Genomic DNA, 21,778 nt, shown 5'->3' with positions numbered 1-21,778 from the left:
AAGAAAAGAAAGTACCAGAATATCCTCTTCATACATGAAACTGAAGCCCAAAGACTTGAGAGAAGATTCAGGCTCATTATATATGTTGAAAAAGTAGGGTGCTATAGAAAACCCTTTGATATCCAGTGGCCATCCAATATGGCCAGAAGGAATAATTTACTTCCATAATTCAACCAAAAAGACTGCTAGGGATCCATCAAGGCATGTCTTGGTTTTCAATGTGCCCAAAGTTACCTAGTGGGGGATTTCTAGGCTAATGAGTCACTATGGAAAGTTTGTCTGGGGAGTTTACGTGTTGAGAGATTGGTTTAAAATAGTGTCAGAATATGTGTCCCCTTGACTTTACTACTGTAGCTCTGCTGGCGAATGTATGATGGAACAACGAATGCGTATATCTTGCATGCCATTACAGCACGGTCTCTACAACGACCGTGTCTTTACCATGCATGCCTTTACCATGCATGCATTTACAACAAAATTAGTTGTAAAAGCATGTTTGGTAAAGGAACATGCGTGGTAAATTCTCCCCCGCACCACACCCTATACCTGACACCATAATCCACCCGCCCAAGCCCTTAAAACTGCCCCTTGCACCCCCTGCCATGAGCCCTAATGCCCTACCCTACCCTGTCCTAAAACCCACCCCACCCTGTCCTAAAAACTACCCGACCCCACCCTAAAACCTACCCTGGCCTAAAAACTACCCTGACCCCGGGCTCCCACCCTAAGCCCTTAAAGCTTCTTGCCCTGTCCTAAATCTTTCCCCGCCCTGTCCTAAAAATACCCCAACCCCCGCCCTAAACCGTAAAACCTTCCTGTCCTAAAAACTTCCCGAACCCCCCACCCTGAAACCTAAAACCTACCTGCCCTGTCATAAAAACTACCCCGACCCCCTGCCCTAAACCCTAAAATCTACCTTGCTCTAAAGATACCCCTACCCCCCTCCCACCATAAACTCTACCCTGTCCTAAAACATATCCTGCCCTGTCCTAAAATCTACCCCGATGCCCTGCCCTAAACCCTAAAACGTATCCTGTCCTAAAAATGAATCCTCCCTGTCCTAAAAACTGACCCAACCCCCCTGCCTTTGCCCTAAACCCTAAAAGCTATCCTGCCCTGTCCCAAAACCTACTCCACCCTGTCCTAAAAACAACCCGACCCCCGCCCTAAACCCTAAAACCTGCCTTGTCCTAAAACCTACCCCACCCGGACCTAAAAACTAGCCCGACTCTCACCCTAAAACCTACCCTGCCCTGTCCTAAAAATTACCCCGCCCTAAACCCTAAAAGCTACCCTGCCCTGTCCTAAAACCTGTCCTGTCCTAAAAACTACTCTGACCCCCTCCCCTGCCTGCCCTAAACCCTAATACCCACCCTGTCCTAAAAACACCCTGACACCTCTGCCCTAAACCATAAAACCTACCCTTCCCTGTCCTAAAAATGACCCTGACCCCACCCTAGAAGCTACCCTGTCCTGTCCTAAAAACCTACTCAGCCCTGTCCTAAAAACCACCCTGACCCCCCGCCCTATACCATAAAACCTACCCTGTCCTAAAAACTACCTCTCCCTATCCCGAAAACTTCCCCGACCCACCACCCTGAAACCAAAAACCTACTCCGCCCTGTCCTAAGGCTACCCTGACCCACCCACCCTAAATTCTAAGTGACACTGCCCTCTCCTAAAACCTACCTCACCCTGTCCTAAAAAGTACCCAACCCCGGGCCCTGAACACTAAAAGCTACCCTGTCCTGTCCTAAAACCTACCCCGCCCTGTCCTACAAACTACCCCAACCCCCGCCCTCAATCCTAAAACTTACTCTGTCCTAAAAACTACCCCACCCTGTCATAAAAACTACTGTAGCCCGGCGCAAAACCTTCAAATCTACCCTGTACTAAAATCCACCCTGCCCTGTCCTAAAAACTACCCTGAGCCCCCTCCATAAAACCAGCCCTGTCCTAAAACTACCCCTCCCCTGCCCTAAACACAAAAAGGTACCCTGCCCTGTCCTAAAACCTGCACCACCCTGTCCTAAAACCTACCCTGCCCTAAAAACTACCCTGCCTCCCGCCCCCACCCTAAACCCTAAAAGCTACCCTGCCCTGTCCTAAAAACTACCCCAACCCCCACCCTAAACCCTAAAACTTACCCTGCCCTAAAAATGAACCCACCCTGTCCTAAAAACTACTCACTCGCCCAACCCTGAACCCCATGCATTGTCCTAAAAACTACCCCAACCCCCCACCTTTGCCCTAAACCCTAAAAGCTACCCTGCTCTGTCCTAAATCCTACCCCGCCCTGTCCTAAAAACTACCCCGCCCCTCACCCTCAACCACAAAACGTACCCTGTCCTATAACCTACCCCACCCTAAACCTACCCTGCCCTAAAACTACCCCTCCCCAAACCCTAAAAGCTACCCTGTCCTGAAACCAACCCTGCCCTGTCCTAAAAACTACCTTACACCCCCACCCCAAACCCTAAAACCTATCCTGCCCTAAAAACTACCTACCCTGTTCTAAAAACTACCCCGATCCCCCACCCTAAACCCTACCCTGTCCTGAAAACTACCCAGCCCGGTCCTAAAAACTACTACGACCCCTCGCCCTAACCCCTAAAACTTACCATGTCTTAAAACCTATCTCACCCTGTCCTAAAAACTACCCCGCTCCCACCCTAAAACCTACCATCTGACCCTGTCCTAAAAACTACCCCAACTCCCCCCTCCCAACCTGGCCCCACTTACCTTTCTCTCCTCTAGTCGCTACTCCTTCCTGTTCCTCCCGGACTGCTCTCTTTGCCATTACCACGCATATGCGTGATAAAGGCATGCATGCTAAATGCATGCATCGTCAATGCATATGCGTGGTAATGGCAGCGTGGTCAATGCATAACGTTGCATTGACCGCGTTGCTAGTGATGTTTCCCCTGCTGGCAATGTCAATCATGAATTCAACCTTACTTTTTCAATCCAAAGGAGAGTAAAAGGTATAGATGCAGGCCTGTGATGGATATCATTTTAGGCCTGTAGGGTGGATTACGTAGTGAAACAATGCTAACATTTATGAACTGCTAATATTAGGAGTAAAATAAGATAGCTAGTTGTGAAGGAATCTTGAAAATGAAGCATCTCTTATGTACAACTCCCCACTCCACTGAACCAAAGACTTTTGCCATTGAATATTTGATGGTGTGTAATAGAGTCTGTATAGACAGTCTGCTTTTCCCGTAGTATTTGTTCTTTTACTGAAATGTGAAAGGTGTTTCTCGGTCAATATATTTCTCACATCATTTTGAGCTGTTAAGGTTGTATTCAATTAATTTTGGAGTGTAGCTTGTTCTTGACAGTGCATTTGATTAGAGGAGGAAATCTGCCTTTCCTGCTCAGCTGCCACAAATTTGTCACTTTTTGCTGATTTTATACCTCTGTGCACAATACCCCTACTAACCAGGAGTAAAACTGCTCCACTGTTTAAACATGGGTAAATTGCCTTATTTCTGATTGATACATTTAACTTGCCTATAGGTCCATAATGTATATGATGTTGAAAGTGCACCCAAGGCCTGGAATTTAAATGCCACTTATGGGTTCCAGCACCTAATGTACCATCCACTATAGTGGAATCTCCAGCATGGCTTCAGGCCTTTCCAGTGTAGTCTGACTAATGTTATGTAAATCCTGAAGTGAGGCCTGTCAAAATAGACCTTTTAAATAATAGTAAGTCACTCCTATGTAGGCCTTGTAGTCCTCATGGCTGGGTGCAAAGTATATAAAGATGAATTACATAGATAATTACTATTACCATGTCCATACAGTGACAAAGTTAGCTTGCCTATGTAGGAAATCGAACTACAGATTGAAAATACGAATAATGATTCTCAGGAATGGGACCAGCTAAAAAAACAATGAAAGCATTATATTTAATAGTCAATAACAATCCAATACAACTGTGAAGTGCGATTCGTGGTAAAGATTAGGGAAATATAATTTTTAGAAAGCTACCTTTCCTTCCCTTGCAGTTCCTGAAGTTTAATTTGCATTAGCTGTCCATAGTATGCCAATAAGGATTAGCACTGATGAGAGCAGAGACAATTGCTTGGGTATAGGGAGGTGTTTTGTTCCCCTGACAGGAAGACCAATTGGGCCAGGCTCAGAGGCTTAATTTTCTTCCAAGGGACCTCACATGTTACAAGCAAATGTTAGGTGACATCTGGAAAGGTCTCAGCTTTTGTCCATTGAGTGAGACAGGCACCACACCCAGTGAGGGCGATAGCTGTCCCCAGAACAGGTTATTAGTGACCACAGAGGAGGGTATTGCTCTCAAACATAGTTTGGACAAGGGGATAAGGCTTCTATCATCTTGGATTTTGAGAGTGAGGAGTACAGCAGGACTGTTTGCAGTAGAGCAAACAGAAACTGCTGCAAAAGGGGGCATGATTACTCCTGGAAACCTTTACTAAATTTGTTAGGGAAGAGTCATTGGTTGACCCCACCCACTAGCTGGTACCAGACATAAATATGCCTTCCCTGGACACCCACTTCAGAACACTTTATGGACCAGTGGAGCAACAGAAGAGGACTAGACCTGCTTTCTGTGACGTGAGAGGAGACCTGAAGGACTGGATATTCTCCCCCTGTCGCTATGACAAAGGATAACTCCTCGGGTCACTTGGCTGACCTCCTGTGTAGCTACAAGACTACAACAGGCTGCAGGAGGCCTTTTCCAAATGAACCTAGCTGGCCAGTACCAACAGGACCTGCCCTGGATCCTACTGGTGGCTTCTGCTGGAGTGAGTCTTGACCCCCTAATTGCTGTTATAAAGGTCCTGTGATCCTTGACTGTGCCCAGCTCGATATCTCCTACCACCCCTGAAAACATTGAACTTAAAAACTTTTTGGATTTCAGACCTCTACAAGAACAAAATGAACCACCTCAGCCTATCTGCCGAAGAGGCAACCTTACTGGGTTGAGAAAACTGGTTTCTACCACTCGCAGCTTCTCTGCAGCAGCAAAACCAATTCAGTTGATGCTCATCCAGGTGTATCTGCCCTCAAGGAACCGGTTGTCTGATACAGCATGCTTTGTTGCCCTTCTTGACCATTCTGAGCTCCAAAAATGAGACAAAGGGCCTCATTACGAGTTTGGTGGTCTTACAGCCGCACAACTTGATGCAGCAGTTGGACTGCGGCACCTCTGGTGGTCCGACCGCCAGATTACAGTCCCAGTGGTCCGAAAGCCAGGAGACTGCTGCCACTGCTGGGATCACGGATCCCAATGGGGTGGTGGTGGTTGAAGTCGTGGTCAGCCACGGCAGTTCCCAGGGCAGCACCCCCGCACCTCTGTGCTCATCACTACCTCACTCTCTGCCAGCCTTTCCTTGGCGGTTTCACCTCCATGGAAAGGCTGGTGGAAAGACAGTGCTGATGGCCCGGTGGGGGGGCTGCACTGCCCATGCCACAATGGGCAGTGCAAGTGCCCCCTGCTAGAATCCTTGGAATGTGCACTGCATTCTATGCAGATAGTGTGCATTCTGAGGTTGTGGTGTGCGATGGCAACGGCTCTCTTAAGGGAGCCAAGGCCAATGCTGTTGCACTGTTTCCACTGGGCTGACCAGCAGAAATGTTGTGATACAATGTTTCTGTCGGTCAGCCCAGTGGACACATCATAATACGACAGAGGGTGAGGCTGCTGGTATGATGACTGCCTCACTTCGCATCTTTGGCAGTCCATCAGTCAAATCGCCAAGGTCAAAATGAGGCCCTAATTCCAAATATAAAAATCTTTACCAGGCAAAAAAGCCAAGCGTATCCAGTCTAAAGGAGGTCTTCATTGGGTGTAAATATGAACTTTTCCCACTCTGCGTTTTTAAAACCAAAACCAATGCTTTCAGCAGAATCTCGTGCAATGCTGTTTTGACTTCCTGAAGACTTATTTGAATACAGCCTGCTGCTTTGCTCTACTGAAGGATTTTAACTTCCAGTTTTTAAAATAAGTCCCAAGACAAAACATGCACTGAGGTTGAACATAGTTGGTGTATTCAACCCATGTTCCATTGCGGTCGGCCTGAAATCACTTAAATTCCAGTTTACCTCGACTATTGACCATCATTTGTACTTTGACCTTGTTGGCACTACATCTTTAAAAAATCATATCTCCTGTTCCTCATTTTGGATTTTTGTGTCATTTTATTTATTACATTTTATTACATTTTTCTAATTTGCTTTGAGATTTTTATTGCTTGGTGTTTTGACATTATTACTGTTTTGGTACTGCATAAACACTTTGCACATTGCCCTAAGTTAAGCATGACTCAGGTTAATTTAGTGACTTTGAGAAGTCCCCCTGACAAGGATTGAGAATATTCTTTGAAGTAGCCAGTCGCCCACAGCAAATAATTCATTTCTTGCAATTTGGTTGAAATTGCCTGAATAGGTGTAAGATAGTTATGCTTCTTCTTTCATTATTATTCAATATACTGGTATTCAAGGCTCACTGGATTAGACAGCCATTGTGTAATTGTATCCAAGCAGCCCAAACTTAAATACTTTTGTTAGAGTCAAGCTTATGCGTGTAAATTCATCCACTGTTGATTTGATCTTATTCATCAAATCTTGATCCTAGGGAATACACTTGTCAGTTGTTCATTCAGAATGATCCTGACAAGTACTTTAGGGAAAGACGATAACTGTTTTGACATTATCAAGTAATGGATGGGTTGCCACTGAGCTTCTCTTAATGATGCACATATACTTTCAAATATTTGCAAAAGGTCGACTAAGTGTAATACTGGCATAAGAGTTAAATAAAAATAGGAAGGTCTACAATAAAAAACAGCAGTGTAAATTATGTACCTACTCATTTGAGGGTTCAAGCATACAATCAACTGTGGAACCTGACTATTTAAATAATGCCAGCAGAGTAATTTTTCCAGTTTCTTCTAATATGAAGGAGTATCAGCCATTTGAAATTTCAAATAGCAAATGGTGGTAAAATGAGTATTAATTATGGTTAGGGTAATATACATATGCACAATCGAAATACTAATATTGATGATTAATTTTAAAAGTGAACCACCAGCCCTCAGGCTGATGTTTGGCTCAATCAAGTTTAGGGGGATGAAGTTCTGATTTGGCACTGGTGGGGTTTGAAACTAAGACATGCGTACCACAGAGGGACATCAGCTGCCGGGGCTTAGTTTACTGATCTGTTTTCACTAAAATATCATTAGAATAGCTGCTTCCTCACTCCATGCAATGCAAGTAGCTAAATAGTACTACTGTGAAGGATATTCATTGCTTGTACCCTCCAAGTTTTAAGTTGAAAAAGTAACTCATGCAGGGTAACTTCAATGTTAACCATTTTGGAGTAAAATTTGGAACTCCAAGTAATCTCATTTCCTGAAGGACTAAGCTCCCTGCCCACTATGTGGCTCACCAGATGTAACCACACATAGAATATGCCCCAATACCAGCTTATTAGTTGCACCCAACCATTGAAAAGTGCACGTTGGAGTGCTAGACAAGGAAGTTATAAGTGGCTAAAAGTCTAGAGATGAATAAGGAGGGTTACAAAAAAAATCATTCATTCAGTGAATGGAGTACACCATGGCACATAAGCCTACTCTCAAAGTACACTTTATATAAAGCATAGAGTCAGATTTAAATTTTGAGGGACAGGTTACGCCATCACAATGTGATGGATAACCCGTACACCTAAATAAAATTCCAGCAGGAAATAAGGAAATTTATATTTCATCAGACAGGATATCTATCACCGTTGTGATGGAGTAACCCAACTGATGAAATCTAAATCAGGCTAAATGTCTGCAACCTAGAAAAAGACACCTAGCACTGAAATAGCAACTATCTTTGTATCTTAACACCTCCATACCACTAAGCAGCAGAACGTTTTGTCCCTCAATGTCCTCCTCACCCTGCTCCACTCCACAGAAGAGAGGCCAATTACAGTCTCACCCCAGTAGTTTTTCAGGCAGTACCTGCATTCATACTCATCCAGAAGTCTTCTGCAACAGACAGGTTCAATACCTATACCTTAACAATAGTGTCTTTTGAAATCCTGATGAACACTAGTCTTCCCAAACTGACTTATTGGTTTGAAAAAGTACACCCTCCCACATCCCCCGACCATTGCTGACTAAAATTGGTACCCAAATTAAGGGATGAGCAACATTGACTTAATTTATTAAAACACAATGCATTGAATCACAACCTTCAGCTCAGAATTCCTTATTACCTTCACTGAGGTCCCAGTAGAAACCACGTTTTTGTCAAGTTTCTGATTACCGCACACATCTTCACAACAATCGTCATTTACAACAATTGCAAGATGATGAATCATGCTAGTGACCAGCACCTATTGAACTTTAACTGCAACTGAAGTACTCTCAAGACTTCCATTTCAGTGCATAGGGCATTCTCCTTTCTAATCAGCCACCCTCAACTAACACTTCAATTTGAACTAGACTAACTATAATGAGCAAGTCTCAATATACATAGTGCAATGTTTGATCCAACATTTGACCAGAGCTCAAGAACGGTTGACCTTTAATTAGTTCCAGTTCATATCTGTCACACTGATACACCCATAAATGAAGAGCTCTACCCCATACCAACTAGATCCAGAATCCATCCATAATTCCAAAACGGCAACACTCAAGCAATTAGCCAAGGGGATATTGAAGACGTACCTTCAAACTAGGACTTCCAAACAGAAAAAAGGTACTAGAACCCAAGTCAAATCATTACACATACAAAATCATGAGAAGATTCTTCATAGAATCTTAGTGCTCTTACTGCCATTAATCAGCACATTTCCCATTTTCTCAAACCCCTAAATAACCTCCACCCACATTGTAAATTCCCAGTTAGCTTACTTTAAAAAAAACTACATTTCCTTTCCACAACTCCAAATCCTTAAACCAACAACCACCCACCTCACAGATTCTCCCCGCTAATTAACAAGATATCATTTCACTCCTTTCCCCAACCTATAGTCCTCAATGTTTTAATGTCTGCACATTATGGATAGATGTTCCTTGTATGGTCATTATGGTTGATAATACTGCAAAACTCTTTGATGCCAATTGGTGCAACATCAGTATATAGGAATGTATCATGTTAGGTGGGTAGTGGATCTGTCCGCCACTGGAAAAATTCCTAAGCACAGATGCATGCTGTGTAACAAGACCACTGAAGGCATAGAGGCAGATCAACTGGACAATGAATCACCTTTGTGGAAACAAACATTGGCGGGAGAGAGAACAGTGAAACTGTCACTGTCTCCTGGAATTAAGGCAAATTCAGTGACCGTTCAACCATGCACCTAACCAGATACTTAGATTAAATGTGTATAATTATGAGGATTTCTTCCTCTAGTGAGGCACTATTAGTAATAATGCCCATAGAAAATAGGGTTGTTGTTGACTGGGGGGGGATGAGGCCTGCCAATCAGCAACCACAATCCTTGCCACGATAAGGCACACACAAACCGCAAATTAACCTGTAATCAACCTCCTGGTAGTTTGCCACAGGGCAGTCAGTCTAAACATGGAGCCAATGTGTAAAGTATGTGTGCAATGCTTCAAACAGTAACACAGTGAAAACACACCATGAAAGGAGCCTAAAACAGAATGAGAACAATAGAGTAGTTTATAATAAATAAAACAAGACTAGAATGACAAAAATCCAATTAGTGGAACCTAAGATATTGAATTTTAAAGTTTTAGTTAAAATAGCTCCAAAAGGTGTAAAGCAACAACTGTGGATATCTTGTCATTCCTGACCATGACAAAGTCACAAGTTCAGACTGACCCCGATGGGCACAGCCCGACTATAGGGACCAAGTTAGGCCTGCTGAACAAAAGTACCTTCAATCCTAGTTTGCAGAGCGTGGTAGGGTTCCTATTTTGGGAATAGGAGAGCGTAGTTTAGGGCTGCAGCACCACTGATTGTAGGCGACTGACTGGAAGCTGTCAGCCTGACTCCTGACTAGCTGGCAGTGCCTCACACAAACCTGGAAGGTGAGGATGATTTGCGGCAACCTAAACACTACACTCTGACTCCTCAGGGACGTCGTTGTGAACAGATCATACCCCTTTCTCTCAGTTACACAAAGACTCACACATCCGAAGGCAAATGAAAAGATTTGAAATGTTTCAATATCATTATTGAAGCAAGTGCATTGCATCTGATTATAAAAAGTGTGTGCTGCGATAATTAGGCAGGTGAAATATAATACAGTGATCATTGTTACCATCACAGTGAAAAGGATAAAAAAAACACCATTCTGTTATGAGCCTAGAGATTCCTACCTTATTCTCTAATGTCTAAAACTGAGAATATAAGGGTGGCAATGCTTCTGCCTCTCCAGTTCTATGGGGAGGACCCAATCCCATATCTGAAAGGCAGGCAAGGGTCTGCCTGTTGTCTGCTGCAGTCCTCCCAGATGGCTGAAGTCAGTGCCAGGATCAATGAAGCTGTCAATGGAATGGTGTGTTTCACAGGACCCTCCTTAGGCCCACGTGGTGTTTATGTAATAATTCTAAGAACAGGCCTGAAGTGCTAATATGTCTAAAACCCAGGGCTGGCTCCCTAACTTCTGGAGCGGCAATCCTAGTTAGAAAATCATGTACCAAGCATGACAGCCTAGATCAGGGCACTGAGTAAAATGTGTGCAAAGGGCTGATAAAATATGTAACTATGTCTTCTCAGAAAAGGCAGCTGATTAAAATATAACAGTGAGCTAAAAGGGGGCATATGCAAAAAAAAAAAAAAATACTAAAATGTATAAAAAGTGTATGTGTGTGAAAGGGCCTAAAGCTAAAATAAGGGTACCCAGCCTAGCTACTGAGGAGAACCCACAATTTGTGGATCTGCACTGAAGATGCATCACTCAGTCAAGGTGATGCAAAGGTTCGGAGATGAAGCGAGGCTGCTGTGCGACGTCCTGTTGCACAATTTGAGGATCCCATTGATGGGACTTGTGATGCGAAGTCTGGTGTTGAAGATGCTATGTGCAGATGGGCTGATGTAGCACTTCTGAAGAGCTGTGAGGCTGAGATATAGTCTGGTGTCATCGTTGAGGCTATTGTTGACGAGAGATGCAAGGTCCTGTGCAGATGAAGAGTTGCGCTGTGGCACTTCCAGATCCAATAAACGAAGTGGCAGTGATGCATCGGTTATGCTCGGGTTTGCTTCACAGAGTAGAGAAGTGTAAGTTCTGCTGGATCCACAGGCTGCAGAGCACCTTGCTCCCACTTCCAAGGGTCCAGGACTGGGGTGGCACCACTGGGCAAGACACACAGAGAGATTATAGAGTCCAGGTACAGATACAAGGTTGTTGGAAATCTTTGATGCCCCTTGGGCTTCAGATCAGGTGGCCAGCAACTAGCCCTTGGAGTCACTCTGGGTTCTGGGTTCAAGAGATGTAGGTCCAGTCCTTTTCACAAGAGGGCAGCAGCTCAGCAAAACAAACTAAGAGTCTAGCAGATTGCAGTCTAGCCTAGCGGCAGTCCTTCAGAAGCACAGCAGTCCTTATTCCGGGCAGAGTATCCACAGGTCCAGAAGTGTACGGAAGTGGTGGGTCATCTTTTATACCGTAGTGCCCTGGTCCTTGAAGGTGGGAAAAGCTTCTAAACAGTGGCTTTAAGTGCAAGGAATTCCCTGCCTTCCCTGCCTGACTCCAAGCTGGCTGGAGTGACAATGCAGGGTTGTTAGGCCCTTTGTGTGTGGATAGGACCCAGCCTATTCAGATGTGAGGCTGTGTCCAGCTCCCCCATTGGATCCTGCCAGTGATAGCTCATCAAGTCACACCTACACATTGTGTGTGGCTGTCTGAGAGGATTACACAAAGCCCAACTGCCAACTACACCCAGTCATGCGATAAGGAGCAGACTGCAGGAACCAAATGGCTAAGGCAAGAAAATTGCAAGTTTCAAAATGTGGCATTTTAAAATCACAATTCAAACTCTGACTTCATCACAAGTTAGGATATTAAATTTTACTTCCAGAAACATCAAACATGAAGCAATTATCTCTTCCCATTTGGAAATTACAAGCATAAAATGTAATAAGGCAACTCCAATATTAGTCTGTAGGAGAAAAATGTCCTCCAGTAGTAAAAAACAAATTCAAGAGTTTTTCACTACCAGTACATGTAAAACCTAAAAGTCCAAGTCCAACCTTTTAAATACATTGCACGTTGCCCTCTGGGCTGACAAGGGCCTACCCAAGAAGTGATTTATATGTATTAAAAAAGAAAGTGTGGGCTTATGAAGGAAAAAGTGTATTTTTCCAGGTTGTAATAGCAGTTTAAACTGAACACACAGGCCTGAGACATGATTAAAGGGAAACTTAAGTGGGTGGCACAATCATTGCTGCAAGCCCACAAGTAGCATTTAATTTACAGGCCCTGGGCACCTGGAGTGCTGCTTTACTAGGGACTTATAAGTAAATTAAAATGCCAATTGTGGATAGGCCAACATTACCATGTGTTGAGGAATAAAACAACCACTTTAGCACTAGTTAACAGTGGTAACGTGTGCAGAGCCCTAATACCAGCAAAAACAAGGTTAGAAAAAGTGGAGAAGGAAGGCAAAACGTTGGGGGAAAGACCACCCCAAGGCTGACAGGTCTAACAATGACCATAAGGATTCTTTCCTAATTCACCGTAACCAGTCCTATCCACAAACAGAGTACTGTCACCAATAAGTTCCATGTGACACACCTAATGGTTTATCTTTACTGGGGTCCGTGAGTAAGCTACTTCTTCATTTTACTTGCCTTTTTGTCACACTGGTCGGCGCACATTATAGACTACACCCAGGCCTGTGTTACTGAGCAAGTGGCTCCTCCAACATTTCGAAATGTCCCACACATTGCCTGGCCTGATGAGACCTCAGTATTGCAAACGAGGTCAAAATGTCATTGACAAAATGCAGCACACAACCTTAACAAGCGAATAGTTATAATCCAGTCTTAGTTATATGTAAGTCCTGACTCATGGACAAAACTTAATTTGTGTGTTTTGTATAAATACACAGTATGCTCTTCACTTTCTCTGTGTTTTCACTGGGGGCAATGCAATCTTCACCTTTTTCCTGGCTATAATAACACCTTGTATGTCGATAATGATACATGAATAATTTGCTTCTTTAATCACTGAATTATTCTTTCTTAATTAAAAATGTTTTTACTCCCTCGAGTGTTAAAGGCTAGACATTATTTTACCCCTAGTCATTAATTGTGCGCAGCGACTGTACTGACAAATGTTATTGTAATTTCAAATGAGCTTCAGGGGAACCATTATTTTTCCATATACGCTCTAGGTTCCCACTGATATACGGGTTGCTTTTGTAACATTATATTGTGTGCTGCATAGGCATAACTTTCCTTTGCATACTCTATTATATGCTGAGCGGGCTGTTTTGTATATTTAGTAATGAAGTGTCTATGTTGTGCATTGTATACTGAGCACCAGGGGGGGCAAATATACATAATTCCTTACTAATGGATACCGCTGGGCATGAAAGAACCTGCAATTTTTACTTTCTGGATGTTAATAATTTTAATTTATTTTAAATAATTTACAGCATATGCCAATGACATATATTTATATATATTTTTAAATATCTTTATCATTTTTTTTTTTGCAACATACTCAACAGTATCATTCGTCAGCTTGCACTGGGTGGATTACATTATTGCTAGGCAAAATAGGCAGTATAGACAGTCGATCAAACGTGTGATATGTTAGCGATATCTTACCAGCTACTCGGTTTCTTTATAACGAAACACGGGTAGCCAGAAACATAGTCGTGTAGATGTTACACAGGGATATTGTAGAAGAGGCGGATGTTAATTTTGTAATAGATATCCGTGTATATGCTTGTAGAAAAGTGTATAAAATAACTTATCGTGATTATCTCTCCGATGAACAAGTTTTCAACAACGTGAACAGCATGAACCCTGGTTTAATTCGGTGTCTTTTATTGTCAGCTTTGAATAAAAGTTTAATATAGGCTTGTTTCCCTAACCTGGTTTTGTTTTCATCTCAACAGGCTAACCAGCAACTTGAAGCACTAGAGCAAGAAATGGTGCACATGCAGGAATCTGCAAACCTCTTCGAAGTAACTGTTCCAGATCACAAACAAACACAGCAGTGCCGCAAAGAAATTAAATTGCTTAAAGGGTTATGGGATATCATTATAAATGTCCGGGTAAGACCATTTCTTCACCTTCAGAGATCGCGAACTGTTTTAACACTGTGCAGCTGCATACGTCTAAATGTGAGTGAATAGACAAACTCAAGACTAAATTAGCAAAGCTGATCATCCAAAAATAAACTAAGCAGATAAGTCCATAATGTTTTTCTTCATCATGTCGATTAATTTCTACCCCTGAATATTTTCATTTATTTATTAGGGATTATGCGTTTGTGCTATATGGAACTGCTATATAGATATACGTATATAATAATTACCAATGACCGTTGCTACTGGATGCTTATACTTAAGTTAGATTTTCCTTTGATATGGAGTTTTTTTGGTTTGATAAAAACTTTGGAGCTGTTTGATGACTCCATGTAACTTTCCCCAAAAAAAGCAAATTAATTTCAGCGTCGTTCTTGAAGGTTTTGGGGTGTTTGGTCAAGCGTGGGCTGAGAAAAAAAGGGGGTGTCCCAATAGCAAATTTCCCCAAGCGTTTTCTACATACTTTTTTAAGCAAGCTATGACAAACTGCTGAGCGGAATTACACCAAAGTTGGCAGGATGCTATAACTTGGATTGCGATTGGGCTGTGTTTGATTTGGTGTAAATCCATTCTGTCCTAAAGTTTAGAAACAAATGATATAAGAAGGCAGGGTAGGGATACCCTCTCCCTAGACCCCATGAAGGGGACCTACAGGCCCCCAATTTCCCTTTCCCCTCCGAGGCCAAAATGTAAAACAATAAGAAGAGGGTTTTGCTGCTATCCCGCCAAACTCATGTGGGGTTGCGGCAAAAAATTAAAAAAAAAAAAAAAAAACTGTGGAGCAGGGCTGTATTGTTCAATTAAGGGGAGGAGAATTTCGACCCCCTTAACTGTTTTTCGCTCCAGGAACCCATCCCCCAGGGCCCAATTTAATCATTATGGGGAGGGGAAGGGGGCATGTGACCTCCTCCCTGAGCCATGTTCAGCCTTGAAGACCCCATACCCCGGGCACTATTTATTAATGGTGGGGGGCTTCACTGCCCCCACCCCTGAGGCTTTAAACAGCCCTGGGGACCACATCTCCTACGGCTGTGACTTAAAAACAAAAAAGAGGGGGCATGTGCATCCTCCACTCCAACCCTGATTCTTTAATGGCTCCAGGGGACCAATTCTTCAGGGTCTGCTCACTCGCTGTGTCCTGGGGAGCCCACACCGGGACACAGTAGGTTCCCTGCCGCATTAGTGTGGGCAGGGAAATACCTTTGTTCCCGTCTGGTGAGAGCATTTTCACATCTCCCATCAAACCAGAGCAAACACAGTCTGCTCCCAGTGGGCGGGAGCTTTAAAAATGCTCCTACTGGCTGGGAGCAGACTTATATTAAATTTCCCTGATCCCATTGATATGGGTCGGGAAACAGAACAACAGATTGCTCCTGCCCAGAGGGAGCAGCATAAAGGGGGGCTGTGCGGCTTCCGCCCCAGGCGCACCACCCCCTGGGGCATGGCCAATTAGTGCAAGGGGAGCAGGACCACACACTATTGATGGTTTTGGCCCTGGGGACCCCATCCTCTGGGGCCTGACCAATTACAAAAAGGTGAAGGGCTCACGTGGCCTCCTCCACAGGCCGCACAGCCCCCCTTCCAGGACTGATTTCAGCTCCAGGGACCCCATCCCCAGGGCCCTACCGCTTAATGGTTTTCTGTTCTTTGGCAAGGCTATATGTGGCGTGGAATTGACTGCTTAATGGGGTGTTGGCCGCAGGCTAGGTCTTGCAGCTAACCCTGCCACACACAACTGAAGGCTGTGTGGGGCACGCAGTTGGGTGTTTGTAGGAGTTTGGGTGCATAAAGGGGAAAGGTCCTGCAGCCAAACCCCGCTGCACACGGCCTAATTGTCATGTCCCAGGGACCTGGCCCCCTCGGGGTCTTTGAAAAAAGAAGAGCCAGATTCCATTTTTTTTTCTGTTAATTCATGAATCTGCTGCAGATTTTAAATAGTTTTTGTTTTTTGCTTAATGGTTGGTGCCCTGGTGAAAACACATGGGGGGGACAATGCACGTTGGGACCCCCCCTTTTTTTCTGCCCCTGCTTGACAAATAACCGCAAAACCTTCAAAACAGCAGCTGAAGTGAACAGCGTGTAAGTTTAAAAAATTTTGTGAAGCTCCATCAAATGGTGCTAAAGTAGTGTATAGATATGTGTATACTGGCAGTAGGTAAATATGTACATATATGTACATTTTTACCTACTGTCAGTCACCAGTAGGTAGTTACAATTAAGACTTAAGGCCTGATGACGAGTAGGTGATGGTCCAACTGCCACATCCTTGGTGGTCTGACTGCCAGATTAGGATGCTGGTAGTCAGCCCGCCACAAGATCGCCACCACCGCAAGTATCATGGATCCCAATGAGTTGGCTGCTGTGGAAGTCATGGTCCAGCACGCCGGTGCCAATGTCAGCATCACTGTGTCGATCACATCTTGCCTTTCTGATGGCCTTTCCATGTCAGGGACACCACCATGAAAAGGCCGACGGGGTCTCTTCGGTCTTTTTTGAGTTGGCTATATCTTTGACACTGTTTGCCAACATACATGACATTTTTCAAAAAAGGTGTCTTGTTGGGTCTTGCTATGCATCAAAAGTTTCAGGGTGATTTATCAAGCGGGCCTGAGAAAAAGGGGGGGGTCAAAAAAGTGTTTTCAATGTTAATTCCTTTAGGGAATTTGAACGCCATTATAGCCTGAACCACTGAACAAAATTACACCAAATTTGGGAGAAAGGTAGTTCTTGGTTCTTGGTCTACAAAGCACACTTTTTGTTGTTTGGTATAAATCAGTTTAGTAATTTTTAAGATATTAAAGGAAATCCAAATTTGTATAAGTAGGTATGCAAATATTTTCAAATTCTCCCAATCGCGTGCTGAGATTTCATTGGCTGCCAACACTTAAACCAGGAAGTGTTGGCAGCCACACTTAGACTCAGACTCAGCAAGATAAAAAATAAGAATGGGGCAGGGTATATAGACTGTGACCCCCTAGTCTTGATGCTTGGGTCCCCCTAGGATCCTGCCAAGGCAAAACAGATTATTTTTTATTTTTGCCACAAATTTGTGGCAAATTCACAGCAAAAATGAAAAAAAGAAACGAGCACAGAAGCCTGTGCTTGTATTTGAAAAAGCCCTTGGGTGGGCCAGGTCCCAGGTTGCATGCACTAATATAAATAATATAAGTGAAAAAGAAAGGGCTGACCCCACTCCTGCGGCTCTTAGGAGCTCCAGGGCCACCCTTGGCTTTACTAATATTAAGGAGGGGGGTGCCCACTTCTGGACTTAAAAATATGCAGGGGGCCGTATTGATCCCTGGGGACCACCACTTACCCAGGGCCACATAACATTTTTAAAATAGGAGGAGGCCACATGGGTCCCTGACCATATACAGCCCCAGGGACAGCCCCCTTCCTAGGACCAACCCATACACAAGAAGGGAGGGAGGCACCCCTCCTGGAGCCATTAATGGACCTGGGGACTGCCACCAAGGAGGTTGGGTGCATATAGGGGAAAGGTCCTGCAGCCAAACCCCACTGCACACGGCCTAATTGTCATGTCCCAGGGACCTGGCCCACCCGGGGGCTTTGAAAAAACAAGAGCCAGATTCCATGTTTTTTTTTCTGTTAATTCATGAATCTGCTGCAGATTTTAAAACGTTTTTGTTTTTTTCACATTGACAGGCCGCAGGGGGAACCCCAGCACTAAGGCTAGGGAGTTAGGCTACCCTGCCCCCTTTTCTTTCCTTTGGCAAGGCCGTGCATGGTGCAGCATTGACTGCTTAATGGGTATTGGCTGCAGGCTAGACCCTGCAGCCAACCCTGCTGTGCACAGCAGAAGGTCCTGCGTGGCAGAAGGTTGGGTGCTTATGAGGGTAGGCCACAGTATCTCTGTAGTGCCCTTCTCTGATTGGCCAGCCTCCGGCATCCTGGCTAGGCTGCCTTGGTGAGGTGTGAAGTGGTCTGGGCTGAACACAAAGGATGTGCCTTGGGAAGGAGAACTACCTCAGCAGATGGGGAAGCAGGAAGGGCTGCCAATCTGGTCTTCAAAGGAAGGGAAGCATATCTGGAGCAATTCAGTGCCTCCTTCACATCCTGCAACCCCAGATAATTAGGTGCCCTCTTGATTAGATTAGGTGAGGGCATGAGAAGGGTGTGTTTAGGCTTTTTAGCGTGTGTTAACAGTGGAAGGCTCAGCCAGATGTAACCTCCAAAAATCAGTTGTAGCCATAATAGATTTTTGAAGAATGTTGCTCCCTGGGATAGATCTTTGCCACACTTCCCAGGAAGTGGTCATCACATGAGGAAGGACCCTGCAGCCGATTGGAGAACCAGGACCCCCCTGTTTTCCACCCAGGAGCAAGGATAAATATGGCAGAGCTGCACCCACACCTCAGATTCCTACCAGATCCCTACAAGGAACAAGACAAAGAAGGACTGCTCTGCTGGACCCCTGACCTGCACCTGGACACTGCACTCTGAAGGGCTGCACCAGCTGCACACTTGCGCTTCACCACTAAAAGGACTTTGCCTGTTTTCTACTGCTTCAAGAAGGGACTCCCTGTTAGCTACAGGTACAAATGAGCTGCCCAGAGTCCCCTGCATCAAGTCCTGCAAGCAGAGCCCAGCTGACCAGTGTCCAGTGGCCATTTGAGGATGCTGACCAGGTGCATTCTGGGAAATGTGGTCCCAACTCCGAAGGACCAACTCAGAGCTTCTGGAACCTTGGATCAAGTTGTGGACACTTCAAGGACCGGAAAAGGACATCTAGAAGAAGATCCAGAAGTTTGGAGACATTTGGAGCAACTCCATAAGTTGAATAGGAGCATTTTGTGAGTTGTGGTCCCAGACCCCAAGAGGCAAACCAGAGCCTCTGAACCCTTGGCTGGTGCTGTGGACCACTTTCCTGAATCAAGAAACACTTCTGAAAGGAAGTGTGACAGTGTTAACTCATGGGTGGCCTGAACTCTGAACTTTTTCTTTCCAGTGTGACCGTTTTTAACCCTTTGAGCGCTAGTTGCTTCTATGCGCTAGAAAACATTAATTCTTTCAAAATTCATAGCTCCAGTTCCCCTTATCTGATTTTAATCGTTTTGGTGTCATTTTAAAGATACACAAAATAATATATTTTTGTAAATTGGTGTTGGATTTTTATTGTGTTTTGTGTTTTTACTTATTTACTGTTCTGTGATTTTTAAATGCTTTACACACTTGTCTCCTAAGTTAAGCATTGTCGCTTGTTGCCAAGCTACCAAGGTTTGAGCTGGGTTCCATTTATTGAGATATAACTGGACCTAAGTGGAGGTTAGTGGCCTGTTGCTAAGTGTGGGTACTTCCCTGCCCTTACCAAAAATCCACTTTCCAACAGCACTTAACAGTGCCTCATAGGAGAAAAGACCCTCCTCCTGACTAGGCTATGTTTCATGGGGCTTCCAGTGCCCAATCCTACACACACAAAGGGCCTCATTCTGAGGGCGGCGGTCGCCGCCCGCCTGGCGGGAACCGCCATATGGCCGCTCCGCGGTCGATAGACAGCGGAGGCCATTCTGGCTTTCCCGCTGTTCTGGCGCGGGAAACCCCTTCCCACGAGGAAGCCGGCTCCGAATAGAGCCGGCGGAGTGGGAAGGTGCGACGGGTGCAGTTGCACCCGTCGCGAATTTCAGTGTCTGCTAAGCAGACACTGAAATTCTTTGTGGGGCCCTCTTACGGGGGCCCCTGCAGTGCCCATGCCATTGGCATGGGCACTGCAGGGGCCCCACGACACCCCATACCGCCATCCTGTTCCTGTCAGGCGACCCACCAGGAACAGGATGGCGGTATGGGGTGTCGGAATCCCCATGGCGGCGCAGCAAGCTGCGCCGCCATGGAGGATTCCTGAGGGCAGCGGAAAACCGGCGGGAGACCGCCGGTTTTCCCTATCTGACCGCGGCCAAACTGCCGCGGTCAGAATGCCCTTGTGAGCACCGCCAGCCTGTTGGCGGTGCTCTCGTGGTCGTTGACCCTGGCGGTCAATGACCGCCAGGGTCAGAATGACCCCCATAGTTACCAGTGTCCTGTGCCATGGTAGTGAACTCCTGCACACAATAAGATACTGGTGTTACATGAGTAATGTGAATTACTAAATAACTCAAATTTCACCGATGGAATTAAAAATTCCACCCACCCCTATTCTATTCCTTCTGCCCTCAGTTGTACAGATGTCCAAAAACCACAGACCTTGTCATCTATCACAAGGTTGAGACACTCTACATTGCTGAAACATGGCTCACCCCACAGCCTACCCCATCCTTGTTGTCCTTGTTTTCTCAGGCTGCAGCATGTTGACCACTCACATAAGGCAGAAGGAATTGATGTCAAACACAAGTCTCTCTGGTACTGTATTCCAAACAAGCAAGCAAAACCCAGCTCCTTGAAGTGCCTCACATGACAGTTACCACAGTGAAAAAATCAGACCTCCAAATTACTCCTAATCTTCAGGGATCCTGTACAGAGGACATTCGCACCTCATCCAATAAAATCACACTATCCAATCTCCTTTGCTACTTACCCTCCCAGACAACTAAAAAAGAACAAACGCCTGTCTCAGCCTTATCAATATTCTCAATGTAGTACGGAAACTCATCCAATGAATACATTCTTAGTTCTTGACCTTGTCTTCTGGACCTACCAAGGACACAGTGCCAGCTTCCCATGCACCAAGACTGAAAAAACCATCATGCTATCCCGATTTGCCTACATTTCACCATGGGACAAACAACAACACGCTCTTGATGCCGGAGTTTGCACCATTTTGAGTTTTTACATGGGGTGCCCCCTCTGTACCCTTGCTGCCCTCCCCACTCTGCCCACAGGCATTTTGCCTCCTACAATTGCAGCACTGTTTAATTATGTGCTGCAGTGCAGGCAGCAAAATGTATGTTGGCATAACTTACATGGGTCAAAGACTGCATACCTGACAACCCCATCAACTTGCCCAGAATCCAACCAAAACACAGTGGCCAACCCACAATAGAATACCAAACATTCAGACTTTTTAAAGATTTCTGTAATCCACAAACTAAGACTTGGATTTACTGATTACTCTGCCACCTTCATACCCAATATTAATACCCTTCTATACAACTACAACTATGTATACTCATGTGAACACCCCTGTTCCAATGAAAACAATCAAGTGATAGCCAACCTTCAGCATCAAAGCTCTCCAAAGTCTTCATAAAGAAAAAATGCTCCATCCACCGAAATGAAGAATTGGAAGAAAAAGAAATGGCCCCACGCTACTGAAGTCCCTTCACACAGACAACTCATCAGCTCAGCCACATGTAAGTGCTATACCAATAATAATTAAGCTGCCAACTGAAGGGTCTTCAACATATTTAAGTACTACATCCATCCCCGGAAAGTGACTGTAGCAGGTCTGTTTCACCCCTGGGTTACCTTATACCACGTAATATGGCTTTAGTTTGGGAGCAGATAGAGAAACATTTCTTCTATTCAATTGAAGCATAATTTTAAATCCTCTTTAATGC

The 21,778-nt window shown here is 44.7% G+C and overlaps 1 protein-coding gene across 1 annotated transcript in view; it reads left to right on the top strand.

Annotated features, from left to right (window-relative positions):
- DNAH11 (dynein axonemal heavy chain 11) overlaps positions 1 to 21,778 on the top strand; it is a 2,866,633-nt gene that overhangs the window by 805,442 nt on the left and 2,039,413 nt on the right. The window contains exon 21 of the mRNA XM_069211469.1: positions 14,076 to 14,234. Coding sequence (XP_069067570.1) covers positions 14,076 to 14,234 — 159 coding nt within the window. The remainder of the gene's footprint in view (positions 1 to 14,075; positions 14,235 to 21,778) is intronic.

Source organism: Pleurodeles waltl, chromosome 10 (assembly GCF_031143425.1).
Source record: "Pleurodeles waltl isolate 20211129_DDA chromosome 10, aPleWal1.hap1.20221129, whole genome shotgun sequence".
In the NCBI taxonomy this organism is placed as follows: Eukaryota; Metazoa; Chordata; class Amphibia; order Caudata; family Salamandridae; genus Pleurodeles; species Pleurodeles waltl.
The sequence above is the reverse complement of the archived record's forward strand: the minus strand, read 5'-3'. Positions and strand labels throughout refer to the sequence as shown.